The sequence below is a fragment of the Heptranchias perlo genome, chromosome 35 (genome assembly GCF_035084215.1).
Source record: "Heptranchias perlo isolate sHepPer1 chromosome 35, sHepPer1.hap1, whole genome shotgun sequence".
In the NCBI taxonomy this organism is placed as follows: Eukaryota; Metazoa; Chordata; class Chondrichthyes; order Hexanchiformes; family Hexanchidae; genus Heptranchias; species Heptranchias perlo.
The window spans coordinates 23,754,678-23,770,088 of record NC_090359.1 but is presented as its reverse complement, the minus strand read 5'-3'; the positions used below and the strand labels follow the sequence as shown (position 1 = coordinate 23,770,088).

The window sequence follows — 15,411 nt, the reverse complement described above, 5'->3', positions numbered from 1 at the left end:
ACCTCCGTTGCCATGGCAACCGTTGCCGCCGAACAGGAGCCGCCCGGTCTCGGGCGCATGCGCATTGCGCGGCCAGCACCCACCGTCTCCCTCCTTCGCCGAGGATGAGCGGGGCGGAAAGAGCCGACAGCGGCCGGAAAGACCCGAAAAGGCGGGCGGGCGGACGGCCAGGCAAGGCAAGGGAGCCGAGCTTGGAGGGATTGGTGTGACGCATGCGCGGTTCAAAATCTCACTCGCTGCAGGTGGCGGTTGGGTCGGAAAGACCCGAGCCGAGCCGAGCTCGGGGTTGGTGTGACGCATGCGCATGTGTGTGTGTGCGTGTTTGAGTGAAGAGATCGTTGCGCTGATGGCTGAGTGACAGCAACGGCGGCGGCGGCGGGAGCAGCTGCGGGTGGGGAAGTTTCGCGGAAAAGGATCAACTGCGGAACGGTAGGAGGTGGACTGCAGCTCGCAAAAAAAAAAACCGCCGACATGGTAAGGGAACTGGGCTCCTTAAACATCTGGGGGGGAGGGTAAATAAATAAATAAATAGAGAGAGCCGGCAATTAATAATGTCATCGACGTCTCGCTTCTTTCCGGCTTCTGCTCACCTGAGCCCCAGGTAAGGGCGCGCGACGTCACCAGGTGTCCTTATTACACTCGTCTTAAATTAATCCTTTCCACCTCCCCAAAACACCTCAGGAATTATTTACCTTTTTCTTAAAATTCAATGTTTTAAAAACAGAAGTAATATTTTGAAGCTATTCATTTTGACCCGAGAGGGCAAATGGGCAGCAATTCCTCCCGCCCCCTCATTGATTTGCGCTTCCAACTGGTCATTCCGCCGGTCAATCAATCAAAGAATGCTGGGGGTGGTGGGCGAGACCTCATCAGGTTAGTGGGGGTTGGTCTTAAAAAGGTGTGGAGTTTTTCCCAAAGTCTAGAACAGAAGGCAGGTGAATGCCATCTGAATATAGATATTAAGTTGTTGTATCAACATGTGCCATAATATAATTTCAGATTTGATCAAACCTGTATTATATAACTTCCTTTTTTTTATATATGTGGTGTTCCTATTGAGTTTAGGAACCCTTACCATGGGGAAGTAATGAAGATCCTGATATAGCGCAAAGATCTAAAGATGTTGTGACCTATTTACATATTCCCAATGAGTTATCTGGTATTATCGCCTCTGAGACAGAAAGTCAGGGTTCAAGCCACATTCCAGAGAGTTGAGCACATAATCCAGACTGAAACTCCAGTGCAGTACTGTGGGAGTGCTGCACTGTCGGAGATGCCGTCTCTTGGATAAGATGTAAAACCGAAGCCCTGTCTACCCTCTCGGGTAGATGTAGAATGATCCCACTGCACTATTTGAAGACGAGCAGGGGAGTTCTCTCCTGAATCCTGGCCAATATTTATCCCTCAGCCAACACCTAAAAACAGATGGTCTGGTAATTATCTCATTGCTGTTTGTGGGACCTTGCAGTGCTGCTGCATTTCCTACATCACAACAGTGACTACACTTCAAAAACGTACTTAATTGGCTGTAAAGTGCTTTGGAACATCCTGAGGTTGTGAAAGGTGTTATAAATTTGCAAGTTCTTTCCATTATACTGGCTCCTATGATGGACCAGTGAGTAACTGCATTGTTATGTGGCACTGAGACATGTAAGTTTGGGTTCTGTTGAGCAGTTGTGTTAAGTTAGATGATGTTGGCCTCGTTGTCTCTGAGCTCGGGAGAGAAAGTGGTCAGGTGTTCCTTTTCTTTATCCCTTCACTTTAATAGAATCAATTAATACATTTTTTTGTAGCACAGTTAACTCGACTGCTGTGAAACAATTTTACATAACCTTAATTTTTACTTCAGAAATAAGATTCTCTTGTTTCAGCTGCTCAGCCATGTTTTCCATTCTCTTAAGCCTTGCTGCAGTTTTTTTAAATCTTCTGTAATATGGAAATCTTTTCCCAGAATTGGGCCGCCTTTGTCTGTATCCTATCCACAAAACAAATGTTTAACTAGGGACTGTTGATTATCCAACAGTGGGTTCATTTTGAGCTTTTTTTTATTGGGACTTCAGTTCTGGGGCGAGATTGGAGAAGCTGGGATTATTCTCCTTAGAGCAGAGAAGTTTAAGGGGAAATTTAATAGAGGTGTTCTAAATTATTAAGGGTTTTGATAGAGTAAGTAAGGAGAAACTGCTTCCACAGGCAGTGTGGGGAGAGGATCGGCAACCAAAGAGCACAGATTTAAGGTAATTGGCGAAAGCACCATCGGGGAGATGAGAAATTTTTTACGCAGCGAATTGTTCTGATCTGGAATGCGCTGCCTGAAAGGGTGGTGGAAGCAGATTGAATAGTCATTTTCAAAAGGGAATTGGATAAATACTCACAAAGGAAAAATTTCCAGGGTGCTGGGGAAAGAGGGAGGGAGGGGGGGGGAAATGGGACTAATTGGAGAGCTCTTTCAAAGTTCACAGGTGCGATGGGCCGAATGGCCTCCCTCTGTGGCTCTTTGATTCTGTTGTGACTGGTTCGGTTGGTTTGTCATGAGCAATTGGTTCTGGATTTCCAATTGTGCAACGTTTTACTTCTGAATTCTTTTGGGATTGCTCATCACTCTGTGCATTAGGAAATGTCTTTCACTGGATCTCATTTTATCTGCTGCAGCAGAATCAAAAAATTCCAGCTTTGTTTCTGCTGTCCCCTCGGGTAAAACATTTTTTTCTGTGGACATGTCGCGAGCATAGTTTCTTTTTGGATAGAAGCCCAACTTCTGATTATCGGATCACAACTGGCCACTTTGATTAGAACAATTAACCGTCATGCAGTATTGATACCAAGTGACTCCTCCTAGAAAGTGTGTGTGAATTTTTAAAAAAAATCCCGGTCAGCTGTGATTGATTCGTTCTGTCTTCTCTTTTCCCTTCTCTCCCCCCCCCCCCCCCCCCCCCCCCCCCAGTCGAATAGCTAGCCTAGTTTATGTGTCGATGTATGATTTGGGGCATTATGATTGGCCTCAGCACTCCTGGACTAGGAGGAGGGATAAATCTTAGTGATCCTCTGAAGACAGCATGCATGTGTTGATGTCATAAGTACGGGATCAGGCTCTAATGTAAAGCCTTTTATGGTAGAATTTACATAGAATTACAGCTCAGAAACAGGCCCTTCGGCCCAACCAGTCCATGTTGGTGTTTATCCTCCACTCGAGCAGTATCCTCATCCCATGTGCCCTTCCTGCTCCCATATCCCTTTATCCCCCTTTCCTTCAACCACCTATCTGACCTGTTCTTAAATGCTGACGTGGTCTCTGCTTCAATCACTAACTCTGGTAGTGCATTCCACAGCCTCAACCCTCTGCGTAAACAAGTTTCTCCAGCTATCTGTCCTAAATCTGTTATATTTAATCTTGTCTAAATTCCCTCATTCTAAGCCAAAGCACTTTCAAAGTGTAGTCACTGTTGTAATGTCGGAAACAATTTGTGTACAGCAAGATCTCACGTTCTGCAACCTCAACTCTTTTTTTAAAAAAAAAAGCTTCTCCTTCACTCTGTTGTAAATCTATTACATTTAATCTGGTATCTATGTCCCCTTGTTCTAGACTCCCTCAATCACTGAAAACAATCTTATTGACTTTTCCCTACCCCTTTATAATTTTAAAAACCTCTTATCAAATCAACCCTGTAATCTCTCTGTTCTAACAAAAACACCCCCAGTTTCTCAAGTCTTTCCTCATACCAGGCAGTAGCCTCTGCCAACAGTTGTCTAGGAGTCATTGTATGAAACAAACCACCTGGGCAAGGGACCAGAGAGTTGGCGATGACTTTGGAACGGTACCCAACGAGAGTCTGCACTGGAGAGGAGCAATTGAAATAAAACAAGATGTCGAAAGCAGCAAGTTCTCACCTATTATCATTTTTGGTCAGATGTTGGCATCTGCTTCAACCTCCAGCTGCATACCACCTCCAGCTGCATAATTTCCCAATCGATGTGTTTTGTAATTAGTTTCGGGCCCTTCGTTCTGTGAAGAATACTGGGGTTGCTGGCAGAGAAATGAAAGCCAGTGGTTCAGGTTAGTAGCCCTGATGTTGTAGATCAAGGCTTGAATAGTTCATAAACGTCAGTAGCACCTAGCTGTTTTTTACTGCCTTTTCAACCCAGAGAATGACAGCAGGTCCAGGGAAATGACTGTCTCCCTGGGCTGGCTAGTTTCATACGTTTTCAGCCCATGCACATTAAAGTGAAAGATAATTCAGTAGCAACAACCCAAATGTCAGGAGAAGCTTTATTACAGTAATTACCCTGAAACAATTAAAACACTCGGAGAAACAATTATAATTGGATTAAGCACTGGTTCTTCTCACTTTACATAGAATCTGCTTCACAGAAACAGGCCATTCGGCCCAACTGGCCTATGCCGGTGCATATGCTCCGTACGAGCCTCCTCCCACCCCTCTTTATCTCACCCTATCAGCATATCCTTTTATTCCTTTCTCCCTCATGTGCTTATCGAGCTTCAGCTCAAGGCATCAAGGGGTATAGGGAGAGAGCGGGAATATGGTATTGAGATAGAGGATCAGCCATGATCATATTGAATGGCGGAGCAGGCTCGAAGGGCCGAATGGCCTACTCCTGCTCCTAATTTCTGTTTCTACGTTTCTTGATGTCTTTGCTTTTTGTTCCATTCTTTCCTTTTCAAGCAATTTTATTTCTCTACTTAATATAATCTATCCAATTTTTTTTAATTCTAAAAAGCAAACTCCTCGCCATGAATTGCTGCTTTCTCCTGATTGTATTGTCCATCTTGGAGGTGGAAGTAACTTCCACTGTACCTCTGCCTCAGGACACTTTTCTCAGCCAATCAAAAATCTAAATACGAACATACGAATTAAGAGCAGGAGTGGGCCATTTGGCCCCTCGAGCCTGCTCTGCCATTTGATAAGATCATGGCTGATCTGATTGTGACCTCAACCCTACTTTCCCATCCAACTACTATAACCTTTAACTCCCTTGTTAAAATGCTACGTTTTTTTTAAAAAAAGTGTCAAAATAAAAGCAACTAAAATGAGTATAATTGAAGTAATCGCACCTCGATGGATTTACTCATTTGTGACATGCTCACAGTTAAATTAAGAACATTTATATATATATTTTTTTTAATTCAAGGGCGTGAAAAGGCCATTCAGCCCATCGAGCTTGACCCTCTGTTGTTTCAAATCACCCAGCCAACCACCCAACAGCACCTTGAACACCCCGCTCTTTGATTCCACCACCTTGCCTGTTAGATGATGGCAAATATGCCAGCACAGACTCGATGGGCCGAATGGCCTCTTTTGCACCGTAAGATTCAACATAGGAACAGGAGTGGGCCATTTAGCTCCTCAAGCCTGTTCCGCCATTCAATTAGATCATGGCTGATCTGCATCTTAACTCCATTTATCCACCTTGGATCCGTAACCCTTAATCCCCTTGCCTAATAAAAATCTATCAATCTCGGTTTTGAAATTTTCATTTGACCCGTAGCCACAGCAGCTGTTTGGGGGAGAGAGTTCCAGATTTCCACTACCTCTGTGGTATTCTATATTTATCACCTTTTGAGGAAAAACTTTTTTTCTTCCCCTAAGGCTGGTTTTAAACTTATTTTCTACGTATTCCCTCTTGTTCTGTAGGCCTGACTGACGAAATTAATATTTTGGGTTCACCAAAATTTAATATATTTAATACTACAAGCTGTTCGTATAGTCAATGTGTTTTTCAAAGAAAGGAGATTACTGCTCTCTGACTAGTGAACGGCAGGCTGGGTTGAGATCAAGTTACAGGTGAGGGCGTACGAACAACAACTTGCATTTATACAGCGCCTTTAACGTAGTAAAACGCCCCAAGGCGCTTCACAGGAGCGATTATCAAACAAAATTTGGCACCGAGCCACACGAGGAGATACTAGGACAGGTGACCAAAAGCTTGGTCAGTGAGGTAGGTTTTAATCACAGAAAAGGTACACTTAAGCTCTGACTTAAAATGAGGTTGCAATTTATATAGCAGCTTATAATGTCTACGATACATCCCGAAGCGCTTCATAAGGGATGTGTACGTTTCTGTCAAGTGGGTAAATACAGAAGGCATTTTGTATACAGCAAGATCCCACAAACTGCAGTGACCAGTTCATTTGTTTTTGATGGTGTTGGTTGAAGGAGGAATGTTTGGCAGGACACGAGGAGAATGCCCTGTTGAATAATGCCATGGGATCTTTAACATCTAACCGAATGGGGCTTCAGTTTAATGTCTCAAGCAAAGGCTTTTAAACAACACAGCACTCCCTGGGGTTGATTTTGAGTTTTGGTCGCCCGCACTTGAAGTGAAGAGGCTTTACATTGGGCTGGCGAGCCGCGGGATGCCAAACAGCCGTCCAGATGCAGCTAGCTGAATTGAGGCTACTCTGGCCGCCAGCTAGGTATGTTCGGGGGAGATCGGATTGGTGGGGGAGGGAAGTCCCAGGGCGGCAGTGGCCGTCTCCAGGTCTCGCAAAAATCATTCTAAAATTCACCGTAGGAACAGGAGTAGGCCATTTAGCCCCTCGAGCCTGTTCCGCCATTCATTGAGACCATGGCTGACCTGTGACCTAACTCCATCTACCCTCCGTAGCCCCATATCCCTTCATACCTTTGTTTAACAAAAATCTATCGATCTCAGATTTAAAATTAACAATTGTGCTAGCATCAGCTGCCACTTGCAGAAGAGAGTTCCAAACTTCTACCACCCTTTGCGTGTAGAGGTGTTTCCTAACTTCACCCCTGAAAGTGCTGGCTCTAACTTTTAGGCTGTGTCCCCTAGTCCTAGACTCCCCAACCAGCGGAAGAGTAGATAGAGAGAAACTACTATCAGTTCCCCTTAATATCTTGAAAACTTCGATCAAATCACCCCTTAATCTTCTAGTTTGTGTAATATAGGCTATGATGTGGAGATGCCGGTGATGGACTGGGGTGGACAAATCTAAGGAGTCTTACAACACCAGGTTATAGTCCAACAGCTCTATTGGAATCACAAGCTTTCGGAGCTTTCCTCCTTCCTCACCTGATGAAGGAGGAAAGCTCCAAAAGCTTGTGATTCCAATAAAACTGTTGGACTATAACCTGGTGTTGTAAGACTCCTAATATAGGGCTTGCAGAGAGATGACACTGCGACAGAAACTGATTCCAAGTTTCCAGCAGAGCCACATTTTTTTAAAAGGGGAGTGAAGTTTGATTTTGAATTTGATTTGCATTAACTGCGTCAATAGTATCCTGGGGTTAAGGAAGAACAATTACACTGTTTGCAGGGCTGCTCTGGCCCATGGGTAAAAGAAAGAATTTGCATTCATATAACGACTTGCAAGGAGTGCTGCACTCTCGGAGGTGTTGTCTTTCGGATGAGGCGTTAATCCGGGGGCCCCGTCTGCCTCTCGGGTGGATGTAAAAGATCCCATGGCACTATTCAAAGAAGAGCAGGGGAATTCTCCCTGGTGCCCAGGCCTATATTTATCCCTCAACCAACATCACTCCCGCCCAACCTACTGGGAGAAGCAAAAAATATAGAGACCTGCAGCGAAAAATTCTCTTCAAAATCCTCACAGGAGATCAGGCAAGCTCCAAGAGACCCAAATCCGCTGTTCAGTAAAAACGTGGGACTTCTTTTCCCTTAGCCCAGGGAGCCTGTGGTCAATTGTAGAGCCTGTAACATCACCCGAGCTATGACCAACTAACTCAGCACGACCAGGAGGTCGTACCCAAGACCTTCCTGGTCTGCTGAGCTTTGCACCGCACAGGACGGTACATTTACATTTCTGAGCCATCACGAGAGTGAATCAGACGGCCTCTGTAAAGTGAAAAACTCCTCAATCAAGCTATAAATGATGGTAGAAATAAATCAAAGTGCTCTACAGCCAGAAATAGTGTCTCTGTCCCAGTTACATACTGCTCGGTCCTTGAGGCATTTAACAATGGGGTCAGACACTTAAAAAGTTTAGATGTCTGAGCGAGTTTAGTGTCTGTCAAGGTCAAGGATTCGAGTGCCGAGAACCTAGCATTGCTCTATTTTCATCCCCCTCTGCATCTACATCGCCTTGATTTTAAAATTCTCATCCTTGTTTTCAAATCCCTCCATGGCCTCACCACTCCCCATCTCTGTAACCTCCTCCAGCCCTATAACCCTCAGAGATCTCTAAGCTCCTCCAATTCTGGCCTCTTGCACATCCCCGATTTTAATCACTCCACCATTGGCCACCGTGCCTCAGCTGCCTAGGCCCTAAGCTCTGGAATTTCCTCCCTAAACTCCTCTGCCCCTCTCTCCTCCTTTAAGACGTTCCTTAAAACCTACCTCTTTGACAAACTTTTTGATCACCTGACCTAATGTCTTCTTATGTGGCTCAATGTCAAATTTTGTTTGATAACGCACCTGTAAAGAGCCTTGGGACGTTTTCTGTGTTAAAGGCACTATGTAAAGCACAGGAACTGCAGTGTTGATTAGATGCCCGATGTGGAACAACATGATGCTGACACCATCGGCTAAAAGTGGAAGAGTTTGATTCCCCAGAGCTAGCATCCCTCACCTTGATCAGTTGTAAAGTGTATCTCCCTCAAGTAAAAGGGAAGAGATGGCAGGAAAACAGGCCTTTGTGATTTAGCTGAGGAACGGACACTTTCCTGTTGGTTTGCCTCCAGTCTTCTCCCGAAGCTGCTGGTTCATGGGTGCAGTTCCCCAGGTATTGAGCTACTTGTTCCATTGCTAGCATGCCTTTTTTTCTCCCTCTCAAGGTGTCATCTCAGCCTGTTCACGTGCTCCTCTGGCACCTCTTCCTCATTCAAGCACCTCCTCCTCCTCCTCTTTCATCCTTCCTGCCTCTCCTCTGGTCATAGGGTGTGCCCTAATGCCCTATCCTTTGGCTCATCTGCCAATTGCCCTTGATGCCATCATCCATTAGCTTGGGGTTGGCCTCCATACAAATGCTGATGCCCATCTTCACCTTCGATTCCATGCCTGTAACCGCACTGTTTTGTTGCTTGTTAATGAGCTGGAACGTACTCCAACTTTACACTTTTTAAGACCGAAGCCATCCTTTTTGATTCTTCCCAGAGACTCAGTGCCCTTGCCTCCGATTCCAGCCCCTACTCGGGATGGACCTGATTATTCTCAACCTTAGTGTCTTGTTTGATATTTCTGATGCTGAGGAATAAAATTGAGTGGGATGTTTGGGTCCAACTTGTGATTGGAGAGAATGGACTGTCATCGGGATGGGTTTTGGATAATACAAAAACTGCTTAATCTAATAAATTATCTAATAAACTGGAGAAGCAAAGTGCTAGAAAATTAGACCTAAATCTGTGTAAAATTAGAAATGGGGAGGGGGTTGGTGGCGAAAGAGAAAAAGCATTAACGGGCGACTGATCGGAAATAGATCTCAAGTACTTGCGTATGATGTAAGGTGTGAAGAGGAAATAAAATCAATATTCTAATCACTGGAGACTAATATTGACACACAGTCCTTGGGCTGTTACAAGGAGTGCAAGAAATGGGGGGCCTGGTCCTGGACTGGTTATGCGTAGATTTTGACGGTTGGTATAATTGGCCCAACAGGGACCTGGCTAAAACTGGGTTGAGCGCGAGTTTCATTGACTGCCATAAAATACTCGAGAAATTTAGGAGGTTGAGTGTCTAGTGATGCGGTCTGATTCTGCCTCCGTGAAGTACCTTGGGACGTTTTTCTACATTAAAGACACTTTTATATAAATGCATTTTGTTGTAGTGAGAGGGGGTCTGGAGTTGACAGTTTTCCATTCGTTCAGTAAAAGAAAGACTCTATTTGTATTGTGCCTAAAGCATCTCCCAGAAAAACCTCCCAAGTATTTCACATTAAATGTTTTAATTATATGGGCAGTGTGTTAATTAGAAAGGTAATGCTTTACAGCCAATGAAGTACTTTTTTGAAGTGTAGTCACTGTTGTAATGTAGGAAACGCGGCAGCCAATTTGCACACAGCAAGGTCCCACAAACAGCAATGAAATAAATGACCAAATAATCTGTTTTAAATGATGGTTGAGGGATGCATGTTGGCTTGGACACCAGGGAGAACTTCCCTGCTCTACTTCGAAAAGTGAAAATTGCCCATGGCAAGGTCCCACACAAGGTAATGAGGTAAATGACTTATGAATCTGCATTTTGATAGTGTTGGTGCAGGAAAGGGCAGCTGCTCGTCTTTGAATAGTGCCACTGGGTCCTTGACATCTACTTGAACAGGGCATTGATTTAATGCTACATCCAAAGTGCGGTACCTCTGACAGTGCAGCCCTCCCTCGGTACGGCGCTGAAGTGCTGGCCTGGATTGTGTGCTCAAGTCCTGCCTTCTGACTCAGAGGCGACAGCAAGCTGAGCTAACACAGTAAGAAATGAATAATTGAGAGTTGGTGGTGACTGCTGGCACAAGGGGGAAGGAAATTAATTCCATGTCACCTATGCACTAGGGAATGGCAGAGTGCTAGTTACGACGTATATTAATTACTCTAATTCCCAATAGAATGGGGGAAAAGAGTCTCTTTGAAACGGAAGAGGAAAGAGCCAATGCAATGCTTCTCAAGGCAGCACGGTTCCAACTCTGAACAGAACGGAGAGCAGACATTCTACTATTAATAGTAAGCGTGGGTTTGTGGAAGATAAAATATTGAACTTCAGGAATTTTTTAAAAAACAAATGAAAGTTGAAAAGGAGTCATAACGTAAGATAGTCACCAGTAAATCCAATAAGGAATTCAGGAGCAACCTCTTTACCCAGAGAGCAGTTAGAATGTGGAACTCACTACCACAAGTAGTTGAGGCGAATAGCATAGATGCATTTAAGGGGAAGCTAGATAAACACATGAGGGAGAAAGGAATTGAAGGATATGCTGATAGGGTGAGAGGAGGCTCGTGTGGAGCATAAACACCGGCATAGACCAGTTGGGCTGAATGACCAGTTTCTGTGCTGTAAATTCTATGTAAATCTATTCTATGTAAAGTATGGTCGGGAGGTGAAGCAGAGCTGGGCGTTGCTGAATTTACAGTGCGTATTAGTGCGTGCGCATGTCTGGAGCTTCTCTGTCACTGCTATTTTGGTGGGCAGGTTAACACTTCAGCCAATATAGCACAGAGAGGGGTTTCAGGCGAACTTGTTCAGTTTTCATGCGCTGATGTAATTCTAGGCCGACACTCCAGTGCAGTATTGAGGGAGTGCTGCACTGTCGGAGGTGCCGTCCTTTGAGTGAGACAGTTTAAACTGAGGCCCCGTCTGCCTGTTCAGATGGAGCAGGGAATTCTCCACGTGTCCTGTCTATGCTTCAATCTCGAGCGACGCCAGAAAATGTCGGCCATTGGTGCTTGGACATGTTTCTGGCACAGAATGGTTGCCGCGTTTGCCTATGTAACAGTCGCTGCAAGTAAACAAAGAACAATTCATTGTGTGATGCAATCTGAGAGAATGTACAAAGGTGTAGGAGGTAAAAGAAAGAAAGAACTTGCATTTATATAGTGCCGTCCCAAAGCACTTTACAGCCAATGAAGCACTTTTTCGAAGTGTAGTCACTGTTGTAATGTAGGGAACATGGAAAAGAATATTGGGGCGGGGGGGCTGTGGAATGTGCCTTTCTCATTCAGGAATATTGGGGGATGGGTGGGATGTCCTTTTCTCATTCAGGAATATTGGGTTTGGGGGGGTGGGGGGGTGGTGAGATGTCCTTTTTCCCATTAAGCAATATTGGGGGCATGGCTGGGATGTCCTTTTCTCAGTTGTGGATGTTCTTCTTTCTGAAGCGCCTCTCTCAGAGCAGGGACCTGAGTCAGTTGTCTGGAATACCACAGAACAGTACAAATGTACAATCAGTGGTTGTATAGTGACTGAATAAGTAAAATTCTGTTTCTATAACATGGGATTGCCAGTGCTTCAGGAGAACCCAAGATTCAGTTTGTTCAAGCCAACGACCTTGACTGTAACTGATGACTGAAGTTTCCCATTCTGACCTCAGGTGAAGGATGGATTTTATAAAACCAAATGTTTGTGGCTGCTTTTCTTTCAACCTAGGCAACCTAGCAAGAGAGAGAGAGAGACACACACAAACATGCCTTTTTGGACTTGACCGTTCTGAGTTGGTTTGGTGCAACCTTGCATGTCAACCCTGGGATTGCGACAGAAGGTGAAGGCACCTGATTGTGCTGAATCAGTGGACTCCGCCACTAATAAATAACTCTATGTTACTGATTAACCACGAGTCTCTAACTCTCATAAAACACTGACGCCATGAGCGTGTAAATAGTTTAAAATGTCCTCCAATATTTTATGAATCTTAGTGGGTGAAATCTGCTGGTTATATAGGGTAAATTCAATAAAGAAGGACCCTGCATTAATACTGTGCATTTCTGCTTCACAACCGAGTAATTATTTTTGAAGTGTAATCACTGTTACGTAGGCAAACACGGTAGCTGATTCGCACATAAATAATCTGTTTGGTGGTGAGAAAATGGGCAGAAACAAATGGATAGGGGAAAAAATATCCACTACCGATACTTTCAAACCCTCTCAGGTGGATCTAAAAGATCCCATGTTGCTCTGGGAAGAAGAGCATGGGAATTCTCCCCGGTGTCCTGGCCAATATTTACCCCTCAACCAGCAATACTAAAACAGATAATCTGGTCATTTAGTTCATTGCTGTTTGTGGGATCTTGCTGTGTGCAAATTAGCTGCCACGTTTCCCTACATTACAATAGTGACTATACTTCAAAAGTGCCTTATTGGCTGTAAAGCGCTCTTGGATGTCCTGAGGTCATGAAAGGCGCTGTATGAATGCACATTCTTTGTTTCGTTCTTACTTTAAGGTGGCCGGCCGTATGTGTCCTGGTCTCTGAGCGAGATTTGGGTACTTCAGTTGGCCTCGCTCTCACCTCTGAGTCAAAACAACGTGGGTTCAAACCCTGCTCCAGGACTTGAGCCCATATTCTAGGCCGACACTCCAGTGCAGTATTGAGGGAGTGCTGCACTGTCGGAGGTGCTGTCCTTTGAGTGAGACAGTTTAAACCGAGGCCCCGTCTGCCTGTTCAGATGGAGCAGGGAATTCTCCACGTGTCCTGTCGATGCTTCAATCTCGAGCGACGCCAGAAAATGTCGGCCATTCGTCCCATTGGTGCTTGGACGTGTTTCTGGCACAGAATGGTTGCCGCGTTTGCCTATGTAACAGTCGCTGCAAGAAAGCAAAGAACAATTCGTTGCGTGATGCAATCTGAGGTGTTCAGGCAACATAAGAGGAAGCTGGCTAAATTAAAAATCTTTTTATTGGTAACACAACAATTGATTTAACTTCCACCACAGCTCAGCACCATCTAGTAGGACGAGTAGCGAAATAACTGCATGCTCAATTTACCCACCCCCTCTCCCTGCCCCTAACCAAAAAGAGAGATAAGATTCTGAGGGGACTTGACAGGGTAGCTGCTGAGAGGTTGTTTCCCCTGGCTGGAGAGTCTAGAACTAGGGGGCATAGACTCCGGATAAGGGGTCGGCCATTTAAGACCGAGATGCGGAGGAATTTCTTCGCTCAGAGGGTTGTGAATCTTTGGAATTCTCTACCCCAGAGGGCTGTGGATGCTCAGTCGTTGAGTATATTCAAGGCTGCGATTGATAGATTTTTGGAATCTAAGGGAATCGAGGGATATGGGGATCGGGCAGGAAATTGGAGTTGAGGTCGAAGATCAGCCATGATCTGATTGAATGGTGGAGCAGGCTGGAGGGGCCTTATGGCCTACTCCTGCTCCTATTTCTTATGTTCTTAGATCTGGTTGAGGTGCTTTGTGACTTAACTGCAACACATGGCAGTTTTGTTTAAAGTATCACCAGTTGATTTAAAACCTACTGACCCTGAGAATCCTAGAGGAGGACATTCATCCTCTTTCCGCCCCCCCCCCCTCCCCCAAACTAATGGTCTACCTCAATAGTAAATAAGTATACTGGAAATTAATCTTTCTCCTGTAAACAGACTTGCTTGCGAAAGGCTCCAGATTAATGCCTCGTGCTTTACAGATCAACCAGGTTTTGCCCTTGTTGGGTTCTGACGGCAGCTGAGCAGTCACTGGGCCAAGAATTTTCTGCTGAATTTTCATCGATCCCAGCGATTGTTTTCTTTTCTTCTCATGAGCTGGGTAGCAAGGGCTGATCTCGGGCTTTTCAGATCCTGTTTAAATTCATTCCGTCAACCAATAAAGAAAGAACTTGCATTTATATAATGTTTTTCACGACCTCTGGACATCCCAAAGCGCTTTGCAGCTAATGATGTACTTTTTGAAGTGCAGTCTCTGTTGTAATGTAGGAAACCAGGCAGCCAATTTGCGCAATATTACTAAATGCAGATAAACTCATCATTCAACTCATTGCTACTTGTTGGATCTTGCAAAATAGTTGTGTTTGCCCACACAAGTCATTGCAATGAGAAATAAACACAGCTCTCTGAAGCACTTTGAGATCTTTATGAATAATGTAGCAAAGTGCTCAATATCTGTCTTTTTAAATTACTTTTTTGAAATTTATTTGTCAAGGTGAGTAAAACTCCATCTTCACTGTCCCATCAAACACTCCCAGGGCAGGTACAGCACAAGTTAGGAACAGAGTAAAGCTCCCTCTACAGGTGAAATGGGCAGACACATGGCAGATGAAATTTAACACAGAAGTGGTAACACTTTAATGGGAGTGCAGGAACAGAGAGACATGGGGGTGTATGTACACAAATCTTTGAAGGTGGCAGGACAAGTTGAGAAGGCTGTTCAAAAAAACATATGGGATCCTGGGCTTTATTAAGAGGCATAGAGTACAAAAGCAAGGAAGTTATGCTAAACCTTTATAAAACACTGGTTAGGCCTCAGCTGGAGTAATGTGTTCAGTTCTGGGCACCACACTTTAGGAAGGATGAGAAGGCTTTAGAGAGGGTGCAGATGAGATTTACTAGAATGGTACCAGGCATGAGGGACTTCAGTTATGGGGGAGAGACGGGAGAAGCTGGGGTTGCTCCTGGAGCAGAGAAGGTTAAGAGGAGATTTGATAGAGGTGATCAAGGTCATGAACAGTTTTGATAGAGTAAATAAGGAGAAACTGTTTCCAGTGGCAGAAGGGTCGGTAACCAGAGGATACAGATTTAAGGTGATTGGCAAAGGAAACAGAGGCGACATAAGAAAACATTTTTTTACAGCGAGTTGTTGTGATCTGGAATGCGCTACCTGAAAGGGCGGTGGAAGCGGATTCAATAGTAACTTTCAAAAAGGAATGGGATAAATACTTGAAGGAAAGAAAATTTACAGGGCTATGGGAAAAGAGCTGGGGACTGGGTCTATTTGGATAGCTCTACTAAAGAGCCAGCATGGGCACGATTGGCTGAATGGCCTCCTTCTGTGCTGG

At 44.6% G+C, this 15,411-nt stretch overlaps 1 protein-coding gene across 2 annotated transcripts in view; it reads left to right on the top strand.

The window, feature by feature from the left end:
* The first annotated feature begins 311 nt into the window (after window positions 1–311).
* The window catches only part of LOC137302456 (AP-1 complex subunit sigma-1A), a 41,312-nt gene continuing 26,212 nt past the window's right edge, over window positions 312–15,411 (top strand). Inside the window, exon 1 of one of the 2 annotated variants that reach the window (XM_067972141.1) lies at window positions 312–474. In XM_067972141.1, coding sequence (XP_067828242.1) covers window positions 472–474 — 3 coding nt within the window. In that variant the 5' untranslated portion in view covers window positions 312–471. Of the gene's footprint in view, window positions 475–2,065; window positions 2,235–15,411 lie in introns of those variants that run through there. The other variant, XM_067972142.1, reaches the window with a different exon arrangement.